Source organism: Cotesia typhae, unplaced genomic scaffold, assembly GCF_013202065.1.
Source record: "Cotesia typhae breed Kobodo isofemale line unplaced genomic scaffold, CoteBio_Ctyphae scaffold_152, whole genome shotgun sequence".
Taxonomy (NCBI): Eukaryota; Metazoa; Arthropoda; class Insecta; order Hymenoptera; family Braconidae; genus Cotesia; species Cotesia typhae.
In genome coordinates this window covers 2,865,195-2,892,283 of record NW_027423776.1, presented here as the reverse complement: position 1 = coordinate 2,892,283, position 27,089 = coordinate 2,865,195, and the positions used below count along the sequence as shown (strand labels likewise).

Here is a 27,089-nt window from a genome sequence, read left to right as displayed (position 1 = left end):
GGAAGTTAAAAATCTAAAAAACGGTTGATCCTGCAGACCATCGCCGGAACTTCACGCCATATTACGCTATACAGACGCTCAAAAAATCCCTGTCTCAGAGTCTTGAGCTTTCAAAACTCGATAATATAGTAGAAATATATTTTTGAGCTCAAAGAGACGTGCTTAAAAAATACATTTTTTTCTCAAAATGTTGAATTGCAATACCTTCTCAATAAACCAACCTATTCTCGTGCGGTTTACATTATTCGATGCAAGTTTTTAATATATAATTAACTTTTTTTTCAACAGATTTATTTATGAAAAAAATCTAAAATCACTAAAATGTTTAGTTTTTTTTTTTTTATACGTATTTTTATTAAAGTTCCATAACATACTTTCAAGGTACATGATTATAATTATTACAATGATTTTTCTATCTGTGAGATCTTTAAAAGTTATACGTAATTTTTCAATCCACTTATGTCATGAAGTAATTGATACTACGATAAAATTAAAGCAATCACAGTAAGAGCCACAGAGATGATAGTTGTGAATGTTTTTATTGGCACAAAGGTTAATACTTTTTAATTAATTAAGTAAACTAAATTACCTTAGCCAAATTAACATTTCACATTATCACCTCAATTAGTTATTTCTTTATTCATTTTATAAACTTGTCTTCTTTAATTTCGAAGCTGTCGAGAAAAAAAAATTTTTCAAATTAAATCGTTATTTTACAGTTTTATCTACATTCAGGCACATATAAATTCAAGCAAAAAAGAGGAAAAAAGATATTTAACTTGGCAGCAAGTTTTATAAATATTATTATACTATAATACAGTAAACGGAAATCATGTGTTATCTTTGACTTTTTTTTTTTTTTTTAATTAATTAATTTAATTACCTTTGAGCTATTTTTTTTCTTAAGTGTTTACACACCATTTAATATTAATTATTTACAATTACTGATAAAGATATGTTTTTCTAAAAGGGATCAAACTAATCAAGCAAATTCTTTATTTTTTTATTTACTTTTTTAACGTACTTTTTACTATGTTAAAATGATTTAGTTAAACTGCGTTTATGTGACAGCATAATATTTGCTTTCAAATATTTTTCATTTTGAAAGATCACAAAATTTTTATTTCAAAGTAAAAAGGTTTCGAAGATTTTTTTTTTAACCTTCTTAAGCTCTGAGAATATTCATCTCAAGAAGACGACATTATCTATCCATCGACAGTTTATTTTTTTAATATTTATTTTTTGCATTTTTCATCGATATGAAGCTTTTAATTTTTATTTTTTACAGTAGACCGTCTTGTGGTAATAGGCTCCTAAAGGCACTGATCGAAGGATTTACAGCAAAATATTTCACTATTATTTTTTCACATTCCGGAAAATTATTGATTACCGGAATTCTGTTCACTCATTTATTATTATTTCTTTTTATTTTTATTTGTCTCAATGAATTTTTTGATGGATTGAAAATACCTTCATTAGCTATATCACAAAGTTGAAATAAAAAATATTTCAACCAGATAGACAATGTGTTTTTCTTAAATAGTCAATGTACTAATAAACTTTTAACACTGAAGTTATACACCTAAGTCACCTATAATTTCAATTTGTTAACTTCAGTAGCTAAAAATTAAATTTATCTCAAAATTTTATAGGCTACATTAAAACCAATAATATTTAAATTTAGAGTAAAAAATGAATTTGAAAAAATTCCACTCAGTTACTGTTTTTTTTTTCTTTTTTTATACAATTTGGTCTATATATGTATAAATTAGCTGTTGCCAATTATAATATAGGCATATAATTCAGTATATTGTAAATGTAATGTCAGTATTTTTATAAATTTGATCATTAAAAATTGTCGATAAATCAAAATATGTTTCATTACGCAAATAAATGAACAAGCTTAATTGGAAATAATTTTTTAGATATTAGGAAGACAATCAAAGGGATCTCTTTTTTATACTTTCTGTAAATTTCATTTTGCATATTAATATTTCATAGTGAAAACATGTGAATATTCTTCAAAAACGGAATATCGTAATAAACCAATCATAAAGATTCCACTAACGAAATGGTAACATACTTTCTCTTTTAATAAACTTTTGTAAGTCTTAGTAAACATACAGAAGTCGACATAGTTATGTGAAAGTTTTATCATAATTCAAATTATGTGTTCTTTTACAGTATAATCAATTAGATTTGTGCAAATAAAGAGATGCAATTATTTCAATACGAAAATAATTAATAATTTATTGTGACTTTAACCCTTTGAAAATGACTGTACGTATGAATATCATTAATTAAAATATATCAAAATTTTTATTCCTTCAAGTGTTCATTTAGAGAAATAGGTTGCACGACTTTGAAAATAAAATAAAACATCAGCATACAAATATTCTAAATATGGTTCAAGTCCTCAGTCGACTCAAACTATCTAAAAGGTGAGAGTCCTCTCAAAGCAATAATAATTAATAGAATGTACAATGGAATCTGAATTTAAAATACAATTCATAGAGAAAAAAAACTAGGACTTATTCTTTATAGAGCCTTTTTACTTGCCGGAATGTTTGATGAACAAATTATTTTTTTACAATTTTTTTTTTTTTTTTTTTTTTTTTTTTAAATAGCCGTTGCCGACAAACTATTAGTTATTTAGAAGCTCCGAGTATGAAATTTCAGGTTTATTACACTAGACAAAATTTGTTGTACTGACGTCTGCATTAATCATAAATATATCATATAACTATTTTTTTAAATATCATGCCAGATGAATTTGTTGATCCGACTAAAAGCATATCATTATTTTATCTCTTTTTAATATAAAATAATGTAAAATTGGTGGAAATTGTTTACTATTATATTTATCATGATAAAAACGATCTTGCCTTATCTACTTCTTCATGGTTGAAATCAACATTACAATTAGCAGAATTCATTGATCAGTAAGAGAATTGATAATGAATTAGATCATGATTCCAAGTACATTATTTTCTATTCCAAAAACCGGTATTCTATAATTGATCACAAAAAATACGGCGTAATGGTTAAAGACGGTATAACTCTTTCTGAATCTGGCACAGCTTGAAATAATATTGTACTTCTTTGATCAACACTTGTAAAATTCAATATACTAGCTACATTTCCGCAACGATAACAATAATTAGGTGCTGACCATACTGTCACAAGTTTATCGTCAAACATGTACCTAAATCCTGAAATGAAAACGTAAATATTATTATTTATCTCAGCAACAAAATTTTCAATTCTTCTCTCAATAACTAAACTTTCGAATATTGATTAACGATTTCAATATTTTTTTATCTTGGTTTAATAATTTTGACGTACTGTAATTCTATAACTGATTGATAAATTACAACAAAACAATATTAAGATTTTAAAAAATTAATCGAAATTTCAAAGGAAAATGTTATTATAGTTACATAAGTTTTAATATTGAGTGAGAATAATTTTCATGAATGACATAAATTTTCGGTACGTACGTATTTTTAAAATAGATATAAACTTCCAAATTTTTAATTTACGTTAAAAAATTCTGAATTTTAAATATTTTTAGATTTAACGAGTTGAAAAACAGAGGTCAAAAATAAAAAAAGTATGATAGATAAAAAATAATTTCGGAGTTGACACTAGTTTTGAACAAATAATAATTTGAATTATCAAGTCATTAGTAAATGTAAATATAAATATTGAATCGTTGATGTAGAGCTTAATAATTTACGTAACTTACCTTCATGCACCAATTGATGAGCTCTGCATATAAGTTCTAAATCATTTATTTCCATAAATTTATGAGTTACTTTACTCCCAAATAACCAACCGGCACCACGTGGACTTACGGCCCATGCATCAACGTCTTCTGGATCCGACCATAATAAGTCACAAAAAGCTCCTTAAAAAAAAAAAAAAAAAAAAATAACAAATTAATAATTTTATACTTTTTTCGGTGAGAAATTTTATGCTTAATAAGAAGGGTTTACACTTTTTTCTCTTTCTTCCTCTAATGATCAAACGGAAGTATCTCTGTCATACTTTTACAATAAATGGAATCTTAAAACGCATTTTATGCATAAATGAATTAAAATTTTCCAAAAAAGCGCTTCGCTCTTCGATAGATAATTAAATTAGCGTTTTTTTTAGAAATTTTATTTTATGCATGAGCAAAATACGTTTGAAAATTAACTATCAACCGCTCTTAAAATGATAATTGATGCATTAGTTTACCTTTATGAGGAATTTCTTGATTCCTTTCAATCGTTCTAATTTGATCCAACGTTCTAATAGCTGGAGATAAACCACCATGTACACAAAGTACTCGTTCATCGATCAACTGTCAAAAATTTTATACAATGAAGATATTGTTATTTACACAACGATTAATAATATTTATTTTATACATACGGCAGCCACAGTAAGTAGATCAAATACTCTGCAACAATATTTCCATGGATTCGCATTGCCATACTTCATTTCACATTCATCTATTATTTAAAAAAAAGTATTAATTAATGTTTTAACATATATTCTACAAAATAATAGATAACTGACTAAAAATAATGATTTAGTGAATGATAGTACTACAAAATACTACTGAAGTTAGCCGTCAACAGTCAATTTTAAAAATTTTTTTAACAAATTAGTTACAATAAAGAAATGCTTCTAAAAATTTTCACATGTAATTTTTATTAATTTTCACATGTGAAACTTTTTAATTAAATTCTTCTTATTATAATTTAATTGCTATAAAATTCTACAAGAATTTTTAATATCGGTCAACTTCAGTGTGATACTACAAACGCAAATTAAAAATTATAAATTAATGAAAATACCGTAAAATCCATAAACTTGTGTAATTTGTCGTGATTCATGATTTCCACGTAATAATGTTATTCTATCAGACCATTTAGCTTTAAGAGTTAACAGTCGTGTGAAGGTTTCTAAGCTGTAGTATCCTCTATCTACAAAATCTCCCATAAATATATAATTAGTGTCAGGCACTGGACCTCCATTCCGGAATAACTCTTCCAAATCATAAAACTGTAAGACAAATAATTAAACATTAATATATTGATAATAAATACAATCATATACAACACAGAACAATATAATATACTCGAAAAATATTAAGAATAAAGATTTATAAAAAAAAAATGTTTTCATTGTTTACCTGTCCATGAATATCACCACAAACGGTTACTGGAGTTGATACTGGCTGAATATTGGACTCTTCCAGCAATAAATCACACACAATGTCACAAAGTTTCTATGGATAATTATTATAAACAATGATAAAACAATTATTGCTATTCATCATCAAATAAAGCGTTATGATTCTAACCTCAACATAATAACTATAATTAGTTAATTTCTACTAGAAATAATTGGTTTTATGAAAATAAGCCTTGGAGGTTAGTTGAAATATACTACGATTTAATTAATGAAATACCTTAAGATCATTTTCAGGCAAATATTTGCATTGTTTTGCTACGTCGATCCAGTTATCGATGTCTGACATTTTGGTGTAATAAAAACTACTCAAAGAAGAACTTGTGCTGCCATCGTCACTAACTATAGACAGAGAGAAAAAGATAGTAAGTATTATTTATTCTTTTTGTATTAAATAATATACAGGGGCGACTCTAGCATGGCCTACTCTCACTTCGATTAACATTACTATTATTATAATTATTTTTATTATTAAAGTAGCCTACATTAAGAACGTCGTGGTCAACCCCGCGGACAACCCATACAAATAAACTGTAGCCGGTGTCAGGTGGTAAAAGACAAATTAATAATTTTACTGTTCTCAGGTAAAACTCTTGCAGAAAAGTCCTCGTTTAAGAAACCCCACTAATGTTTAATTTATTTATTATTTAAAAAAAATACTTAGAATTTTTTACCAGGAGTTTTGTTTAGGCATTTTTGCTGGAATTTCAAAATTTCAAAATTTGGCCGAAATTAAATAAATCCTTAACGCTTAAAATATGTCAGGAAATGCCCAAACACAACTCCTGTTAAAAGAGGAACTCAAAATGCCAATTTTAAAAAGTCCATTAAGGAAGTTACATTTTTGGTACACCCTAGTATTTATATTTTTATATGATAGTTTTAAATAAATTCTACAACTTAATTTGCAAGAAACTATGCACAAAACCAAAAATGAGTTGAGAAAACCCAAATCAAATGAAAATTAATTTAGCAGATATTTATTAATTTTAGGAATTTTTTTAACAAATAAATTATGGCAAAAAAAAAATTATAAAAAAATATGACATGTAAAAATTTTAATAAATTAAAAATCCAATTTTTAAAACAATTTTTTGGAACAAATTTTTTTGTTAAAAAAAATTAAAAAATGATCAAGTGATTGCTAACTTTAATGTCATAAAAATCAAGAAGAAAATGAAAACATAGAATTATTGAAATTTTATCATTTAAAAGTTTAATTAAAATAAAAAAAAAATTAACAAATGTAGTCTCCGATATCGAGTGAATAATATTCATATTTGATAGGTCCTCTATTGTTTAAAAATAATTTTGGGTACTGAAATCGAGAAACAAGACGATGTTTATAAATTTATCTTACGACTAATACCACTAAATTCAAAAAAGGCAACAGTCTGAAAAGTGTACTTTTGCAATCTTTACTCAACAATAGAAAAAATCGATATTAATCACTACGTCAAGCTAATGAAACTTCGTTATATCTAGCCGTGGATAATTATCATGTCGAAGCTTTGAAAATTTTATTAAACCACTATTCAGTGGATCTGAATTGTTTATTGTCATGCTCAATAGGAGAAATTTGAATTGGTTATTACCTTATCATTCAGGATTCAAAAAAACATTTGCATTGATCATCTACTGAATGTAAATCAGAGCGTCAACCTAAGTCGAAAAAATGAGCTTACATGAGCTTAAATCAATTGTTTTGTGTACCAAGTAAGCCCATTTAAGTTCATTTTTAAATTTAGGAATATAATTAATTTAAACGATAAACTTACCATCGTATATAAATCTTTTCACAATTTGGTTTTAAAAATTTTAGAAAATACGAAGTAAATATAGTGACTTCGTCAACAAGTTTATGAAATGAAAAAAACTATAATTTTAACTTTATGCCATGTAAATTTTCATAATTTACTGTTAATTACTCTTGAAAAATTAGCTCTACGTTTAGGATAACTGGATAGCCATAAAATTTTGCAAACTGAATTTTATTAAAAGTTTTTGAACAATTTTATTAAGAATTTATTAATAATTTTATTAAATGCTATTCAATTAATGAAACTAAAAAGAGTGCGTAATGATTGAGATTAAAATTTAAATTTACAATCATCTTCCTTTTACTATCATAGAGAGAATATTTGATGATTTCAGTGTTGAAGAATCGAAACTTAAGAGACACTCGGTAAAGAACCTGGGAAAAAGTAATCAAAATCTACAAAAGTCTGATTAAATTCATATAGATAATGACGATGATGATGGTGATGATGATTGAGAAGCTTGCATTACTTTTTCCCGGACAATACTCAACGTGAAGTATTTCAATTGTTGTACACTAGGGTGGGTCAAAAAAATCGAATAATTTATTTATGACTTTATACTCTGAAAAATAGGTTCGTAGACACCTAAAAAGAATTCTCTCCAAGTATAAGCTCTTAATTATAACGGGAAGGTCCTCCGCTTTGCGGGTTTCTATTTTTTTCGAATAATCAGATAAAAAAATTTATATCTCGCTTCCAACTGCTTGGAAAAATATTCCGTGGCATAGATTTTGTGAGAAATTGAATGCTTTATAAAAAGGTCTCTTATGACTTTTTCAAAAACTCAACCGATTAAAAGATATTCATAGTTGAAGTTTGGCTATTTTAAGGAAAATATTCGTTTTTATTATGAATTTTATAAGTCGATGAAAAAAATTATTTCGGATTGCGGAACTCATGATTTTGTAGGAAATTTACTGCTCTACAAAAATGGTCTCTTATGATTTTTTGATTAAGTGAAGCCGTTACGAGATATTCATCGTCAAACATTAACGAATATCAATATTTCCAGTTTTTGATCAATAATTCGATAAATTTTAATTTAAACTATGAGTTTCAGGAAAATTTACATAAATTTGAGTTTCGATCGATAAAGAAATGTTATAAACAATTTTTTTAATATTGTTTTCAGTCTTGAGCTTGTTTGATTGCATTAAAACAAGAAATTAGAGCATTTTTTTCGACATATAGCCAATGATTAGTTTAATTTGAAGTGAATGACATATTTCTATGTCAAATTTAATATGAAAAGTATTGAATCAAGTGAGAAACAACCAGTATTTAACTTTTTTATATATAAATTTTTTATTGAATTATCAATTGCAATATAATTGTCTATATTTTTAACATAACAGTACGCTATTACTATAAATAATTTCTTTTATTACAATTCGGGAATGTTTTTGATGTTCTTTGACAACTTGCAATAAGTACTGGAATTGTTCTTCATTTTTGTCAAGCATTGATTATATTCACTGACTAATGCAACAGCTCGCTCTGCTGAATCATTGACAACTTTTAGTTGTTGAAAGTATTCTTTATTTTCGAGATAACTCTCATTAGTAGGCCATAATTCAACATCGACATCAAGAAAGTCATACGGTAGATCGAAGATTTTGAAAAGATTTAATGACTTTTTAGACACAAAGTCACTCAGAGTTCTCTGCGCCAATGAATTCAAATCTTTTTAGCAATTACAAATCTTTTAGCTTTAGAATCTGTACCTTCACGAGTATTAACAGCTTCAACAATACTTTTTTTTACTTCTAATGGAACGCCATCGTCAAACAGTGATAAAATGGCAAGTTCATCGCTCAAATACCATAAGTGCGAAATCATTTTTTCACACGTAGCTGAAGAAATCAAAGGATTGATATTTTTGTACTCCAATAAATTTTTCATAAACTGCAAGTCATGATAAGCAGCAGTTGTTGCAGAAGTTGATGAAAACCAAGCTTTTAAATACAATGTGACTATAAAAATACAGAAATGACGAAGACCATGCAATTCTTTCTGAGAGAGTTTGAATTCATCTCTGAATAGATACATTTTCAAACTATAAATGGCCTTAGCCATCCATCTAGCATGATGAACAGCACCAGGACGTTTGAAAGAAATCTTTTCTTGAGGCATTTCTCCAAGGAAAAACAATGATAATTCCAATAATTCTTTATCTAACTTATTATAACATTTCTTTATCGATCGAAACTCAAATTTATGTAAATTTTCCTGAAACTCATAGTTTAAATTAAAATTTATCGAATTATTGATCAAAAACTGGAAATATTGATATTCGTTAATGTTTGACGATGAATATCTCGTAACGGCTTCACTTAATCAAAAATCATAAGAGACCATTTTTGTAGAGCAGTAAATTTCCTACAAAATCATGAGTTCCGCAATCCGAAATAATTTTTTTCATCGACTTATAAAATTCATAATAAAAACGAATATTTTCCTTAAAATAGCCAAACTTCAACTATGAATATCTTTTAATCGGTTGAGTTTTTGAAAAAGTCATAAGAGACCTTTTTTGTAAAGCATTCAATTTCTCACAAAATCTATGCCACGGAATATTTTTCCAAGCAGTTGGAAGCGAGATATAAATTTTTTTATCTGATTATTCGAAAAAAATAGAAACCCGCAAAGCGGAGGACCTTCCCGTTATAATTAAGAGCTTATACTTGGAGAGAATTCTTTTTAGGTGTCTACGAACCTATTTTTCAGAGTATAAAATCAAAAATAAATTATTCGATTTTTTTGACCCACCCTATTGTACACTGATAAAAAAATTGACTTGACTCAAGAGCCAAACTCTTGAACCAAGAATCCTATTTTGAAGAAAATGATTTTCTTGAGTCAAGAGAATAAATTCTTGAGCTAAGAAAATTTTCTTGTTTCAAGAATTTATTCTCTTGACTCAAGTCATTTTTTTTATCAGTGTATAGAATCCTTAGAAAAGGCTATATTTGGTGGTAGCAATTACGAGATCATCGTTGCTTGGAATGCATTATCTGTAACTGTACTTTGTCTTTGCATAATAATAATAATAATTATTATTATTATTCAAATTTTCTAATGTTTTCTTATTTTTAAGTATAACCATAACATCTATTTCGTTAGCTAACTCAATTTAGTATGTAATTAATTTTCATATTTTAATTAAAGTATACATTATTTCACGTAAGAAAAATCAATATACAATAAGTCTCTATATATTTACAACGAGTAGTAAGTAAAAGTTAGTACATTTAATATTAAAATCTTTTTTATAACCCGAATAATATTTTTATGAACAAGTACCTATACTTATTAAAATTTTATTTTATTTTTTGAATATTAATAATCCAAAGAATAGTTTTTATTCACAAATAAAACTAAGTGTACTTTATTTAAATGATTAATGAAGTCTTATATTGACTATCTTATTATTCAGCAATCAATAAGTATTTGACTAAAACATTTATTATGTCGAAAATATTTATAGATATTTTTATTTTCAGGAGTCCGTAAAAAAAAAAAAAAATTTCATAATGTAATATCAATATTTTTACACGACAATACTTATATTTGTTGATATTAAATCTTTAGCACGATTTATTATGGTAAGCATTGTGTCAATTTACAATAAAATAAGTTTTGTAAGTTTTCTCGAATTCTTCTCAGAACAAATTAAAAGAATTTTTTGAATTGTTACTTTAAAAAAATAAATTTTCTGAAATAAGTTTTACTGTAGATGGCGGTATAGCAATTAATCACTCATTCTTGTTTAATTAGCTTTATGTACAGTCGGTTAAGTAGAACACTAATTGTCCGATTAAAATCAACATTAAAAAGTAAGTAATACTTTACCCTGATAGCCACCTTACCTATAAGTTACTGTCAATCTACGTCCGCAATTTGAAGCAAACTTGACGGAAAGAGTTGGCAAAGCGAGCGATTACCTATTAGTTACCTATAACTTACTCTGCAAATAGACGTCAAAACTTGTTGTACAAGTATTTCCTTCAAATTGTAGTAAAGTTGAAAGGAAATTTAACTACAAGTTTGATTGTTAACTTGTATTCAAGTTGCGGCCGTAGATTTCTGTCAATTTGCTTACAACTGTTGTTGAGTGAAGAATTACCGCCAACTTGATGTATAACTTAACCGTAACTGCTGGGAGTCAACACTTACTGAGAAAGCGCTGGCTATCAGGGTAATAACCATATATATGGTTATAAAATATACAGATATAATATAATGAAAGAAAAATTAAAAATTGATAATTTTTCATCACTATTTTCTAATAAATAAATAATCCGTATTGTTTATATTAATATTGATATCAGTACATACAGAAGCAAGTAAATTAATATAATAAAAAATGTGTTGTATTTTTGACGAAAACTCATATGGTAATTTTGAAAAAATAAAAATTTGATTTATTATGTAAAATAATTTATAAATTATTAGTTAATATTAAAAATATTAATCATAACAGTAACTAAAGAAAAACTAATTTTTAATTATTTCAGTAAGAGTAATAACGATTGATCATCTACTGAAAGTAAAATATGGATTTTTATCTGGACATTAAAACTAGGTCATGGGTCATGACAAGATTCTCACTGCGCACGCTTCTATTATCGATTGAATCGTTCTCAATGTGTGTATATGTAAGATACTACTTACACGGTGGTAAAAGGAGAACCTCGGTTCTTGATTACTCTTCTCAGTCATTGTAGTAGTAAATAAATAAGTGCTCCAATAGTATTACCAAAATCGTACAAAATAATAATTAAAATAATGAAGATGTGGTTAAGAAAAAAAATATCTATTCTTTAAGAATGAATGTGACAAAAAAAGTGATATCGGCCATTTTGCTAATATCCACTACCGCCAGCGAATAGGAAGAAAGATTTCGTTTAGCCGTTTTACAAAGAGGTGGTGGCAGTAAAATCTGTAATCACAAGTAGAAGTAGACAAGCTCGATTAACGTCCACGAGAAGAGTATCATCAGGACGCAAGTAATAAACGGCGTAAGCCGCGGTGATACGTCTTCTCCTAGTTGACGATACACATAAATCTATAAATCATGTCTAGTACCGTGGGTAACGTGGGTATGGAACAATTAATTCCAATTGTTAATAAACTCCAAGATGCTTTTACTCAACTTGGAGTATCTATGCAATTGGATCTTCCCCAAATTGCTGTTGTGGGTGGTCAAAGTGCGGGAAAAAGTTCCGTTTTAGAAAATTTTGTTGGAAAGTAAGTTATGACATCTCTATATAATATTATAAAAAATTACTTTATTTATTATAAGTTTAGCCATCATTGTTTTTGTACCTAGAGAATATCTGACAGTATGGAGAGCACTTCTATTGATTAAAAATCTTGTCCTCTTTCTTTACATCTTTCTATATCTCTCTTTTAACTATTGAATCTTTATATTTAATACAAGGCGTGGCGATTAAAGTTACGTCGTAATGGAATTTTTTATTTTTCATTTTAATCATAAGTAATTATTAATTTTGATAAAATGTCATTAGTACGTATTTATACAAAATATAATTTGTGTGACATTTAATATAGATTTTTTAATCAAATTCGACTAATGGTAAATACATTATTATTATGGAGCACTTATATCTCTATCGGCAATATCGGCCCAAGTTTTATGACGTCAAGGCGCCCACTCGTGAAAGCCTGTCAGTCGTTTTATTCGCTACTCAATGTGTTTAAATACTCCATAAATTTATAGTATTTACTACTTTATTAGAATTATCAATTCATAAATATTTTTAATTATTTAATAAAATTTTCTATATTTAAAAAAAAAAATTCGATTTTTTAATCTTTTATTGCATTTTTTTATTATTGTCATTATTATTATTAATTAATAAAATTTTATTGATTGATAAAAATATTAAATGATACTATTATTTACAGAGACTTCCTGCCAAGAGGATCAGGGATTGTAACAAGAAGACCACTCATTTTACAACTCATCAACAGCACTACTGGTGAGTCAGTTATATGATATCATTAAATAGTATTTTTTTTTGTCTATTAAAACGTTGCATATGTACTTATGGTAATTAAATAGTAAAAGTTTTTTTTTCTTTATTTATCTATTTAAGATTTAAGAATTGTAGAAATTACTCTGAATCAATGAAGTCTTTTCTATTTTATTAATCTAAATAATAAAACTTCCTCTTTGACTATCGTTCATTCATTATCTTACATCCTGGATGCTTCAAATAAGTGATAATAAAATCATAAATGTAATTTAAGACTAATGAACTTGATACTATGACAAAAAAAATACTTTTAATTTTTTGTTTGGTTATTTTTGAACTTATAAAAATTTTTTAAAATTATTATTACAGAATATGCAGAATTTTTGCACTGTAAAGGTAAAAAATTCGTGGATTTTGATGAGGTTCGTAGAGAGATCGAGGCAGAAACTGATCGAGTTACAGGAAGTAATAAAGGAATATCGAATGTACCCATAAACTTGAGAGTTTATTCGCCAAATGGTATAAATGTTTTCGATTTATTTTCCTAAATCTTTACTCATTCCATGAACAATCATTTAATGACAATATCTTTGCAGTCTTGAATTTGACTCTGATTGATTTGCCTGGTCTTACAAAAGTTCCAATCGGTGATCAACCTGCTGATATCGAAAATCAAATTAAAGGAATGATTTTCCAATTTATAAGAAAAGAAAATTGTCTCATATTAGCAGTGACACCAGCAAACACTGATTTAGCTAACAGTGATGCTTTAAAACTTGCCAAAGAAGTTGATCTTCAGGGTAAATAGACGATTAATATTATTTATTTTGATTTTGTTAAATGAAATATTTAATAATCATAAAATTATTAAAGGTGTTAGAACAATTGGTGTTATCACTAAGCTCGATCTTATGGACGAAGGTACAGATGCACGAGATATTCTGGAAAATAAATTGTTACCCTTGCGACGAGGGTATATTGGTGTGGTAAACCGAAGTCAGAAGGATATTGATGGAAGGAAAGACATTAAAAATGCTTTGGCAGCTGAAAGAAAATTTTTCCTCAGGTATTATTTATTTCTACTGATGTAAAAAATAGAATATTCAAATTTTTTAGTATTTGTATAAATTTAATTCTATTTTTTAATTTAGCCATCCATCATATCGACATTTGGCAGACAGATTGGGAACACCGTATTTACAGCGAGTTCTTAATCAACAATTGACTAACCATATTCGAGATACTCTACCAGCATTACGTGACAGATTACAAAAGCAATTGTTGACTTTGGAAAAAGATGTTGAACAATATAAGCATTTTAGGCCGGATGATCCTGCCATTAAAACAAAAGCCATGTTGCAGTAAGTAAATAAATTTGTGTTAATATCATTTTTCAAATTTTATTTTTAATAAAACCGATAAATCAATATAGTTTACAATTGATACAATCGATATTAGGGTCTTGGCATCTACTGGAGTCAATTATTTTGTACTGTTTTCAGATCGATTCAAATGTTTATGTAGGTATTTTATTTTTCGCGTTTTAATTTTTAATTGGGAGTTTTATTTTTTTTTTATTCTACCGCATGGTTATTTTTATTAAATTGAATAACTCATTATTATTACGAGTGACATTTGATTTTTCTTTAATAACCAATTTGCTTTAAGACTTTTTTTTTTTCTTTTAATCGACCATTTAATGATTCCAAGGCTCTTAGCTTACAATAATTAACAACATTATTTAAACAACAAAGTATTTAATTTAAACACTTATTGTTTTAAGGATGATTCAACAACTACAATCAGATTTTGAAAGAACTATTGAAGGCTCTGGATCTGCTCAAATAAATACAATGGAATTGAGTGGTGGTGCTAAAATAAATCGATTGTTCCACGAAAGATTTCCTTTCGAAATTGTTAAAATGGAATTTGATGAAAAGGAATTACGCAGAGAGATTGCATTTGCAATCAGAAATATTCATGGTAAATTTTGTTTCATAATTGAAATAAATTTATTTGTTATGTTTTTTCAATGCTATGTAATTTTTAAAGACAATAACTTATTTTTATTTAAAAATTTTTTTAGGTATTAGGGTGGGACTCTTCACTCCTGACATGGCCTTTGAAGCTATTGTGAAAAAACAAATAAATAGGTTAAAAGAGCCAAGTTTAAAATGTGTTGACCTAGTCGTACAAGAACTTAGTAATGTTGTGCGCATTTGTACAGATAGGGTTAGTTTAAATCAATAATAATCTGGATGAATGTATTCAGATAAATATATTAAAAGTTTTTTTGATATTAATATAATTAAATTAATATTTTAGATGTCACGCTATCCTAGACTAAGAGAAGAAACTGAACGAATAATTACTACTTATGTCAGACAACGAGAACAGCTTTGTAAAGAACAACTAATTCTTCTCGTTGATTGCGAGTTGGCTTATATGAATACTAATCATGAAGATTTCATAGGTTTTGCCAAGTAAGATATAGTTATGTTTATTTCTTTTTTATTTTTTTTTTTTTTACTGTTGAATTCTATAGCTTAAGCATAGAATGATTTTTTAATTGGCGCTGCTTTTTTTATTTTTTCTGTGATATATTTTATATTTGTTCGTAAATCAATTCATCATATATATACTTTCTCATTCAATAAATTTGTTATTTTTTGATTGTTATTATTTAAAGTAGATATTTTGTTGTAAAACTTGGACGTAAATGTAATTTTTTCACGCTTAAAAATACAGTATATTTCACTGCATCCATAATATTATAATTCTATAACTCGTAAATAACTGACACATAACGAGTGAATCAAATTATTAATTTATTTTATTTATTTTGTAGCAATAATTATACGTAAATACAGCAGTAAATTATTGATTTATAATTTAGCGCTTTGTTTGTTTCAAAATTAAAGTAACTACTGCTTTTCTTTAGATAATTGGTTGTTAATGATTAAAAAAAAAAAAAGTATTGAAGTTGACAGAAATGAAATATAAACACCGTTGCATTAAAATCAATGAAGCACTTGCACTAGAATCAAAATAATCACTTTATCACATTTATACTACACACAGGCATAATTTAGTATTCAATAATATTGATTTTTTTTTATTTTAAATATATAACAGCTATTGGTTAGATATAATTTTTTAGAATTTTTAACAAGTTTGAGAATTTTAATTTTTTTAATTTGCATTTCTTTGCTATCAAAAATGATACGTTTTTTTTTATTTTTCTATCTGAATTTTCTATATTTTTCATACTTCGCTATGCGTTAAAATCGTCATAAATAAAAACAATTATTTAATTATATTGGCAGCGCGGCCGCCAGTATTTATAATTCAAGGTAAGAAAACATCAACATCAATCGCAAGGAAATAATATTTTTTTATTTAATTATAATCTCTAATTATTAATTGTTTTATTTTTTATCAATTACTAGTTTTTTTTATTTTTACTATTATATTAAAATTTTTTTTTCTTTCTTATTTTTTTCTTGATTTTCATCATATCTATTTTTCATGAAAAGTTGATGCTTCTTTTATAATTTGGATTGATATCATAAAAGCAAATTCATACCAACATGAACAACAATAAAATCATTGAAATTATTATAGTTTAAGTGATTTAGTTGGATCTAGTTAATAATTGCTTAAAATATTAATTTGCTTTTTTTTTTTCGTTTGCATAAAAGTTGTTTTTTTTACGTATTAAAATTAATGTACTTACTGATAGTTGAAAAGAAAACAGCATTGTGAAATTCATAATTTTAATGCTTAAAAAAAAATCATTTTCGTTATTGTTATTATTTCTTTCATTTTATTACTATTATTATTATTTTTTTTTTTATTTTTTTTTTATTATTATTTATTTTATTATTTTTATTATTAATATTACTACATAAACAATTATTTTTTTTACAAATAACTTTTAATGAAATAATAAAAATATTTTTAATTTGTTTTAGCGCTCAACAATCTTCCGAGAATGCTGTTAAAGCCGGACGTCATACACTTGGCAATCAAGTTATTCGTAAAGGTTACATGTGTATCCATAATTTAGGTATTATGAAAGGTGGTTCAAGAGACTACTGGTTTGTTTTAACATCTGAGAGTATATCTTGGTTTAAAGACGAAGAGGTAAGTTTTTTAAAAAATTAAATTTTTTACTGAAAACTTAGTTTACTTGAACTTACTTTTCATAAATTTTTAGGAGCGTGAAAAAAAATATATGTTACCACTGGATGGCTTAAAACTTCGCGATCTGGAACAAGGATTCATGTCACGACGTCATTTATTTGCACTATTTAACCCCGAAGGTCGCAACGTTTATAAAGATTATAAGCAACTTGAGCTTAGTTGTGAAACTCAAGACGATGTTGATTCTTGGAAAGCATCTTTCTTGCGAGCTGGTGTTTATCCTGAGAAATCAACAGAAGCTGCCAATGGTGATGGCGAGGTAATTATCACTTGCTATTTTATAATCACTTATTGTTATATCGACTTATACTGAAATTAGGAATCTAGATGAAACATTTTTCTTACTTTTTTTTTTTTCATTGAATTTCTATTTATATTCATACAAAGATTATATTATTTGTAGGATAACAAAATTTTGGTGAGTCACAATTAAGGATGTGTGAATTGAATAATTTCTTTTGAAAAATAACATAGTGATAAGACTTTACCTCCCAAAATTAATCTATCAACATCTTATCTCTAACATTTAATGCATTTAATGCATTATTTACATTTTTTTTAAGCGTATGAAAATTTTAAAAAGACAATTGACAAATAAATTGTGTTACTCAGCATTTAATAAATGCACGTACAATTTTTTTTTTTTTATATTTTTTTTCTTTACATTAAAAAATAAGTAATTTGATTGCAAAGTTATTTATTTTATTATTAAATTAATTTTGTTTTATTTATAAACTTTGAACATCGAAAGGAAGGATATGAGGTTCGTAAAGTTTGATCAACTTGACAATGATCTCACAAGTTAAAAGAAACAACACAAACGCCACCTAATGTATTGTTAAGTGATACAAAGCTTTAAGAACATAAACAAACACATTTTTTTATAATTTACCCGGCTAGCACTAAAAACATATGTATCAATTAGTGCATATATAATAACTTTCTATACATAACACGAGTTTAGTTTTTTATTTAATACTAATTGGTTTTTAGTAAATTAATTATTTAAAGTAAATCATTTTAATGTTGCAATACAATTATTTGAAGGGTGGTAATGAAGGTCAGTCCTCAATGGATCCACAATTGGAACGTCAAGTGGAGACGATAAGAAACTTGGTTGATTCATACATGAAAATAGTTACAAAGACTACTCGAGATCTTGTTCCAAAAACAATAATGCATTTAATAATCAATAACGCCAAGGATTTTATAAATGGAGAATTATTAGCTCATTTATATGCCAGTGGTGATCAGGTAAATTAAAATTTATAAAATAACTTATTTAATAATTCTTTATTACACTTATACTAAACAATATCAATTTTTATTAGTCTTCAATGATGGAAGAGTCACCGGAAGAAGCTCAGAAACGAGAAGAAATGTTGCGAATGTATCATGCATGCAAAGAAGCTCTGCGTATAATTGGAGATGTATCAATGGCTACAGTATCAACACCTGTACCACCACCAGTGAAAAATGATTGGCTTGCATCGGGTGAAAACCCAAGGTAAATATCGCGTTAAATTATTAGCGATTCTAACTCTACATAACAAAAAACAATTTTTAAATTAAATCATTTTCTGTCTTCTCCATATTGTTTATTATGTGTCTTTGCTACATACTATCAAACATCAATGTCACAGTTATGGGTAAGACGATTACTCGATATTTTATTCTGTTTTAAATCGCCCGTTTGTAGAAACCCTTCACGAATTATTGTATCTAGTTTTTTAGTAACACCAAGAGCAATAAATGAAGAACAAAAATTTTAAATAATTTAGTTATGCATTAATTAAATGATCTGACATGTGTTTAATAAACGTAAATTATTGTTTTAGATTGTCGCCACCTTCACCAGGAGGTCCTAGACGTGGTGTGACTCAACCTCCACCACCTGCAAGTTCACGAGCACCACCACCAGTACCAGCAGGTGGACGACCAGCTCCAGCTATCCCCAACCGACCTGGACCTGGTGGACCACCACCATCACGTGGAACACCCGGGCTTCCACCTCCCCTAATCCCATCGTAAGTACTCAAATAAATAATATATATCTTATTTTATATTTTTTTTTATCGTTTATGTCACAAGTGCCCATGTGAAAGCATCATTAAAAATATTCTTAATTTCGGCACTGTGTTTAACTTGTTTTTTATTATATTATTATAAAACTAATAAAACATCGCGCAAATCATTTTGGGCTTTGGTGCTAACATCACTTTCTATTGCAGGCGCCGACAATAAGTCTTCGCACTAACACAAGTCCTTTCTCTACTAATCAGTATACCCGTTGCATTTAACTAGTCAACATTTCGGAAAAAAATTGTAATAACTTGTTTTTTTATAATCCTTCTACAATTTTTTTGTTTCTGATCGTATTAAACCATTCATTTATTTGTTTTAATTTTTAATTTATATTCGGATAAACTATGATTAATGATAATAATAATTATTACTATTAATTAATAATAATAAGTACAAAAATGTATGTACAATAAGCAGAGTTTATATATTTATTTCTGAAATGGAAATTAGGTCCAGCGATACAAAATAATTATGATCAGGACCTATTTAATAATATGTTGTACATTTTGTTTGTTTTGCTAAAAAAAAAATATAACAAAACTAAAGTAGACCAAAAATGCTGGTATCATAGTTTTCTATTAGCTTAAAAAGAAATAAACAAGTTTATTTACTAACTAACAGCATGACAGATTTTCAATATATATAAATATATTTAAAGACCGTAGCCGGATAAATTGAAATTTACCTCAAGTTTTATTAGCTTTGTTTTTTTTTTTTTTTTTTTTTTTTTTTTTATTTATTACTGATATAACAAGTATTTTTATGAAATACCAACTCTTTAAAAATGCGTATTTTAGTAAAAAGTTGAAGGAGTTAAAAAAAAATTGTTTTATCTTCTCAATAAAGTTTAAACTTTAAAAAGCCATTTATAGGCATTATTAAAATACTCTTCCAAAAAAATTAAGAAAAAAAGGTTTCGATAATCCAAAAGTGCGCCACTCATTTAATTTAAAAAAAAAAATATAATTCATATTTCTGACTCAATTGTATTACATGAACAATTGAACAACTAAACAGATGACAGAGCGTCGATGCGTGGTTTAACTGACGGCTAGTCTTTATTTGCATATACATACATACATATATGTTTATATATAGATTGCGTTGTAGAGAGTATAATTAAAAAAAAATCCAACTACAAAATAAATTGAGATCTGAGATAAAAATGGCGCGAAATGCTTGAATCTAAAATGAAAGCACAATTTGTTCAATTGTTCAAAGAATGAAAACAAGTCAGTAATACGAATGATTTTTTTTCTCAAAAATTAAATGAACGTTCGAGGTGTTGACTTCAAAAATTTTTTAATTTGTTTAAATATACTAGACGGTAGTTGAATGATCAAGTATTTTTTTCGAGAACTTCTTCATAAAATGGCTTGAATGATTCGGTTTTATTTGTATATTGTTTCCTGATTTTTTTTATAAAGTTTACTTTCTCCTTCCTTATTTCTTCCTCTTTTCTTTTCCTTTTTATTCTGATTATCACTATTAAATTGTGGTTGCAACTGCCTTTAATTACCGTAAAGTTGTTTATAGTAGCACAAAGACGAAACGAATATTTTAACTACTACTGGAGTTCAAGAAACTGTTAATGACCGGTAATCGAATTCGAGTGACAAGCATACTAATTACTTAACCACTAGAACTGACTAAGTTTATATAAACTTAATTATTTATATTGACGATAAAAAAGATTAACTTTTGACGACGCAAAATATAAAATGCATACGATAGACTATTATGCAAAATAGCAACAGTTGTACTCTTTTTTTCCCATGATATTGTAAACTTATTTTTTAAATGAATGCAAATTAGAGAGTTAGATAACAGATTACTGCAAAATTTAAAGAATGAAGAAGTTGAAAAAAATTTTTAAACTATCGTCTAATATTTAAAAAAATTTTAAATTAAAAAAAGTTAGTAGACTATTCCTAAATTATGATGTGAAAAAAGTTGGTATATTTTTTTATGTATTTTAATATATTCTTTAAATAAATGTTTAGATGTCTACTTCTTAGACGCGCTCTGTAGCCTAAATACTTAATTTTTCAAACAAGATGTATAAAACATAAATAGTAATTATATCAGTAATGAACTAATGTTATTAAATGTGAGGTATATTTTACATTACACGATTATGGCTTTTTTATGCTTTATTTTTAACAAATGGTTTTAGTTTATTTTCATAAAAAAAAAAATATTCTTTTACGCAAAAGTTAAAATCATAAGTCGGTGCCTGCATTAAGCTTAGAATTTTCGTTCAAACATTTTGATGCTTAAATTTTGATTATCATATATTGCTCAATTAAAGTAAAAATTTTAAGAATAAAGATAAAGACTCTTTTTTTTAAACGATGCATTCTTTTGGGTGTTTTCTATTAGTATAAAAAGAAAAATAGTAAAAATCATGAGTTGACGTCAAATAACATAAAATAAAATAAGAAATAAAAAAAAATAAGAGCATAGCTCAAAGTTTATACGTGGTATGTTTAGTCGCGGAGGTATCCAACAAAGAGTGACTCAAGCCGCGACACAAGCTGCTGCTAATGCTGCTGTGAACGAGCTGATGGATGCATTCAGGATCAAGTAAATAAACGCAATACGATGGCTTTCAATATATTTAATTAATAATTTTTAATTTCAATTAAAGAATATAAATAAACAATAATTAAGTCTTCACTTCTTGTCGTAACAGACGTGTTCTACAAAATCTAATTACGTAGTACGGTAGACTATTCAGGGTTGCAAATGCACTAATACTTTTTATTTCTGTTTTTAAAAATGTAACAAGTTTGCGAATAACTGCTCTTTCTATTTGCATGTCCCCAAACTTGATTAATGGAGAAGGCTTCTTTTTTCATTTTGTTAGTATAAACTACCGATGCAAAAAGCCTTATGCATTCAAAAATTTATAATTAATTAATTATTACCAGAAGTATTTAATTAATTTCCTGAAAAGTCTACTTAAGAACCCTTGTATTATAATCGTCTTTAAAAAAGCAAAATCATTCCACAAGCATTTATACTGTTATTAAAACACAGACTAAAATTATGTGTAAATTATTGAAAAGAAACAAAGTTTTATTGTAAAAAAAAAAAATAAATAAAATAATAAATAAATAATGATAACAATAATAATTAATTCTGTCATGCTGTTAGTCTTTTTAAAATATATATGAATTGTTCAAATAAATTATTGAAGAAAAGTGTTGCGATAAAAACTTAAAACTATTCACGCGTTAATCGGAATTGAAAACAAGAAAAAAAAATAAGTTGTGTAATTTTAATCTATGAAGACAATTTCATTTAAACTACTACTTTGTTATCTGAAAATATTTTTAAAATTTGTTGATGTTGAATTCTACTCAGATGTAGATTATTGAAAATAATTATAATAATCATTATAACTTTGTATATTTAAACTTCCACTAATTCATCAATTATTTATTAAAAAAAAAAAAAAAAAAAAATTAAATGTAGTAAAAACGTTTGAAAATAATGACAGATAAAGCACAGTAACGTTGTAGAAATTATCGATTAAATTGAAATATACTTTACACAATTGTTTATAGTTGTAATAATACAGCTAAATGAAATCAAAATATTGGAAAGATCATTGATAATAATGGGCAGAATAAATTATATTTTAATTTAAATATATTTTTTGCTGGGCCTAATAACTTTTTTTCTGTCATAAAAAACGACAATTGTCAATTTTTTTTTACTTTAATTGAAATTTGATGTACATAAATTTCTGATTACGCATCAATGAATATTGATAAAATGAAGATAAAAAAAAAAAAAATATATGCAGATACATATTATTTATTTTCTAATGGAAAATAATATCAATAAAAAAGAAAGAAAAAGAAAAATAAATAAATAATGTTTAACTGTAATCAGAAATGGATTATTGTAATGTTATTGTACAGTGAAAATTAGTACATTTACATTCCATGCACTGGTATACCTGAGTTAAATAGATCAATAAGAAAAAAAAAAGACATTAAATAATATACATAAAAATAATGATATTTCAAAGCTATAATTATTACGATAATTGTTGTTGCAAATAAATAATTAAATTGTCATGTCCCATGCTTGTTAGCGAATAGTACATTTGATATTAGTTTATAAACTTTGACATTACGAAATATTATTTTATAAATAATAATGATGAATTGATAAAAAAATGTCAAAGTAATTTAGGTACTAATTTTTAGTATGGGGCATATAAAATGGCATATCAAGTAGTTAATTTTATGGGTACACTATTGCACTTTCTGCTTTATTCGTATTATTTATTTATTTTATCGTATTTTTTTGTAAATTTTAGTTAATATTTGACAACGAAAATTTCAGTTTTTGTTTAAGGGGGTTTTACTGAATTTTATTATTTCATCATTATCGATAATAATGTAAACATTATAACATATGATCTGATGAACGTTAGCAATAATAAAAGTATTAATTATTTATTTAATATTAATGTCGATGGTATTTTTAATTTTTATAAAAATCGTAGTCTTTCAATTATTTTAACACTATATAGTAGCCAAAATAATATGTAATATTTATTTAAGACTTGTCAAATTTATTCCTAGATATACCTATAATAGGGAAACAGATTTTAGTTAAACTTCCAGCAATTAAATAATAAAACTGTGCTTTACAATCACAGATTATTTTTTCTTTTTTATAATATTTATAATTTTATTATTTCATTTTACAAATGGTGACACTGACAAGTCAATTAATCGATTAAAAATTTAATAAACTTAATGTTGAAATAAATAATAATAAAATATTATAATATACATACTTGCCTACTTTATAAACAATATAAAAAAGGAGTTTAAATTTTATGAGGGTGTAAACACTAATAGGGGCTTTGATATATCTTCGTTATCATTGAAATATAATGCACTAAATTGATCACTTGCTTGTGTAACTATGTTGACACAATTACCGTAAGACAAGATTTAAAAATTTTAAAAGTATGCTTATAGCTTAGTTGTTCAATCGTTGATTTCATTGAATATTAAATCGTCATTTTGTTGAGAAATTTTCAGTTTTTTTTCTTTAAATTATTATTTTAAATTCAAAATTAAAAGGTTTTTTTTTTTTTTTTTTTAAATTAATGGTTTTACTTTACAAAAGTATAAAGCATTAATAAAATCCGAAACAATGTTTTTACATAATAAACTCTACAGTAAATAAAACATAATAATTTTTGTGTGTATCCGATTGTGACTGACGTTTGTATTTTTATGAAATTTTTATCATTGCAAACAAAATTTAAAACGATGGATAAATTACAAAAATTTTTTTTATAAAATAATGGAGGCTAATTTATTTTATTATTTTTAATTTAATGAAATCTTCCAGTATTGAACTGCTAAGTTCAAAAAATAATGTTAATAATTATTTGTAGAAAGTAATATAATCATTAAATAAAAAATTAGTCAAAATATAGTCCCCCAATGTAAAATTATATTATAGTTAAAAAATAGATCTCCTTGGAATGAAAAAATAAATGATAAAAATTTTTTTTTAGTTGAAAAAAAAATTTCACATGATTCTGATATAGCTATTAATCGATAATGATTCACGCTTCGTAATTTATGCTATGAAAAGAGAAAATATTTAAATAGATAAAAAAATTACTGTTTGAAGCGATATCGCTTTTGTTTAATAGCCTTACATTTAATGCACTGCGAGAATCATTCAAATTAGATCACTCATATGTTAAACGAAATATTAAGAGACGCGATAGAAAGTCAAATCATTAAACAAAAATGATTGTGTTGTATGCCAGCTAAGTTTAACACAACAGATATGATGTTATCATACTATGAAAAAATAATTTGAAAAACCATTACCGCCTTTTTGAAACGCGTATTATCACGTTAGTAAATATTAAAACTAAAAAATGAAAAGCAAGAAAAATGAGTAATGAAATGAAATATAATAGACAGATTGAACAACAATTAAACGTAGGATTATGGATATAATTATTAGCATTACTTTGCAGAATCAGGTTATGCCTTGCTACGGAATATTCTCATTACGAGAAGTATATCACTATTTTTTGACAAGTCATTTTACTTTTTATATGTAATAAGAAGAATTAAAAACTGTTTTCAAAATAGTTTAAGTATTTGAATTAAATAAAATAATTGTGGTTTATTTTACAACCAATTTTCAGTAAACAAAAGCGTAAATTTAATTAATAGTAGAAATAATAAATTTCGATTATTACAATTTTATTTAAAAAAATAATTAAACACTTCAATTCGATGATATGATATTAAAAATTGTTATACTACTCAATTAATAATAATAAAAATTTTTAAATTATATTTTCTTTGACTATAGAAATATATGATCACTAAATTCAAGAGTAAAAATAATATACATATGTACAACATTGATACTATTCAAAAGTAAAACGACTTGCCATACTTTTTATTGCAATGTAAATGTATATATAGAACATATAATATGTTATAGAATATATATATATATATATATATATATATAAGTAAAAATAAGAGATGAAAAATAATAAAAAAAAATAATCATTATGGTGAATGCTGAAGTACGCATTTTCAATTGTAAACATACAATATTACAATTTACAGTAAAGAAATATGAATTTACATTCTATATATTTATTGGCACCTGTTATAATTTTCATCCTTTATTTCCTTATACAGATTGTTTATTTATTTTATTTTTAATTTATTCTGCATGATTACTTATTTTATTGCTTTGATGCTTGCGTTTGTTTTAAAGTTAGTTTTTTTTTTATATTATTATTGTTTTGTAATTATGGCATTGGTGCTTTTTCTTCTCTTGCAGATATGCAATTTTTCTTTTACCTAAGAACTGATAGCATTACTTAAAAGGTTTATTTCTATAAAAAATATTTTATTATATGTTTTTTTTTATCTATTTAATTAAAATATTTTTACAATTATTTATAATACATCTAATATGTTTGTTTAGGCGCCCTGTACCCAATATTCCTCCCCGTATTCCTGATAGACCATATTCTGGCCGACTTAATTGAACTAAGGGATTTATAATTTTCCTGCGTAATTGCCAACATCAAGAGCTGTTTCAAGGAAATCAACGAATACAACAAGTCCAATATTTTAAGTCTTCTTTTTTTTATTTTATTTATTTTTTTTTTTTTATTTGAAATTTTGGCAGCTAAATATTTTAACCATAACTTTACAAATAGACTTTACGTGGTATAAATATTAAAAAAAAAAAAAGAGTAAAGCAAAAAAAAACCTCAAGGAAGACCAAGACCATCCCTTGGTTATGGCCAAGACTGCTAGTAATCATAAATAATTCAGTAATTCCTTTTGTGATTAAAATTTTTATAAATTATTAAATTTTTTTTTATCAATCATGGGCAATTGTTATTGATGCATACATCACCACAGGATACATGAAAAAAGTATTATGATAAGCGATATTATAATAATCAGTCAAGATAACTATTTTGAATCGTTTCCCTTGTGTTAAGAATAAATAATGGCTGTTTATTATTTTTTTATATCATTAATAATTATATCATTATTTAAATTATAATTAATAAGCCCCTTAATTAAATCATTCGTAATTTATAATATATTTTAAGTAAATTAGTTTAAATTAAACTATTAATTATATACTTGATAGTAATTTACTATGTAGTATTGTCCAAAAATCTATGTAA

At 25.8% G+C, this 27,089-nt stretch overlaps 2 protein-coding genes across 5 annotated transcripts; one reads left to right on the top strand and one right to left on the bottom strand.

Moving 5' to 3' along the window:
- Nucleotides 1-2,531: 2,531 nt before the first annotated feature.
- Nucleotides 2,532-5,586, bottom strand: Ppv (Protein phosphatase V). Its single transcript, XM_074256977.1, has 7 exons — nucleotides 5,465-5,586; nucleotides 5,186-5,281; nucleotides 4,848-5,055; nucleotides 4,420-4,499; nucleotides 4,243-4,348; nucleotides 3,749-3,910; nucleotides 2,532-3,212 (listed from the first exon to the last, which is right to left on the bottom strand). Exons 1-7 carry the CDS (start codon nucleotides 5,531-5,533, stop codon nucleotides 3,022-3,024), a joined length of 912 nt encoding a protein of 303 aa, XP_074113078.1. The 5' UTR covers nucleotides 5,534-5,586; the 3' UTR covers nucleotides 2,532-3,021.
- A 6,088-nt stretch (nucleotides 5,587-11,674) lies between these two features.
- Shi (dynamin-1 shibire) lies at nucleotides 11,675-26,778 on the top strand. 4 transcript variants are annotated; one of them, XM_074256976.1, is made up of 16 exons: nucleotides 11,675-12,314; nucleotides 12,996-13,069; nucleotides 13,436-13,585; nucleotides 13,663-13,866; nucleotides 13,940-14,132; nucleotides 14,218-14,427; nucleotides 14,850-15,049; nucleotides 15,153-15,298; nucleotides 15,392-15,549; nucleotides 17,041-17,212; nucleotides 17,286-17,531; nucleotides 18,320-18,526; nucleotides 18,604-18,779; nucleotides 19,111-19,299; nucleotides 21,851-21,943; nucleotides 26,369-26,778. In XM_074256976.1, exons 1-16 carry the CDS (start codon nucleotides 12,142-12,144, stop codon nucleotides 26,430-26,432), a joined length of 2,655 nt encoding a protein of 884 aa, XP_074113077.1. In that variant the 5' UTR covers nucleotides 11,675-12,141; the 3' UTR covers nucleotides 26,433-26,778. The 4 variants fall into 4 exon arrangements, with proteins under 4 accessions (XP_074113077.1, XP_074113076.1, XP_074113075.1 ...); XM_074256975.1 differs by lacking the exons at nucleotides 21,851-21,943; nucleotides 26,369-26,778 and adding an exon at nucleotides 19,504-19,825 and having other exon boundaries at nucleotides 11,683-12,314; XM_074256974.1 differs by lacking the exon at nucleotides 21,851-21,943 and having other exon boundaries at nucleotides 11,685-12,314.
- The last annotated feature ends 311 nt before the right edge of the window (nucleotides 26,779-27,089 follow it).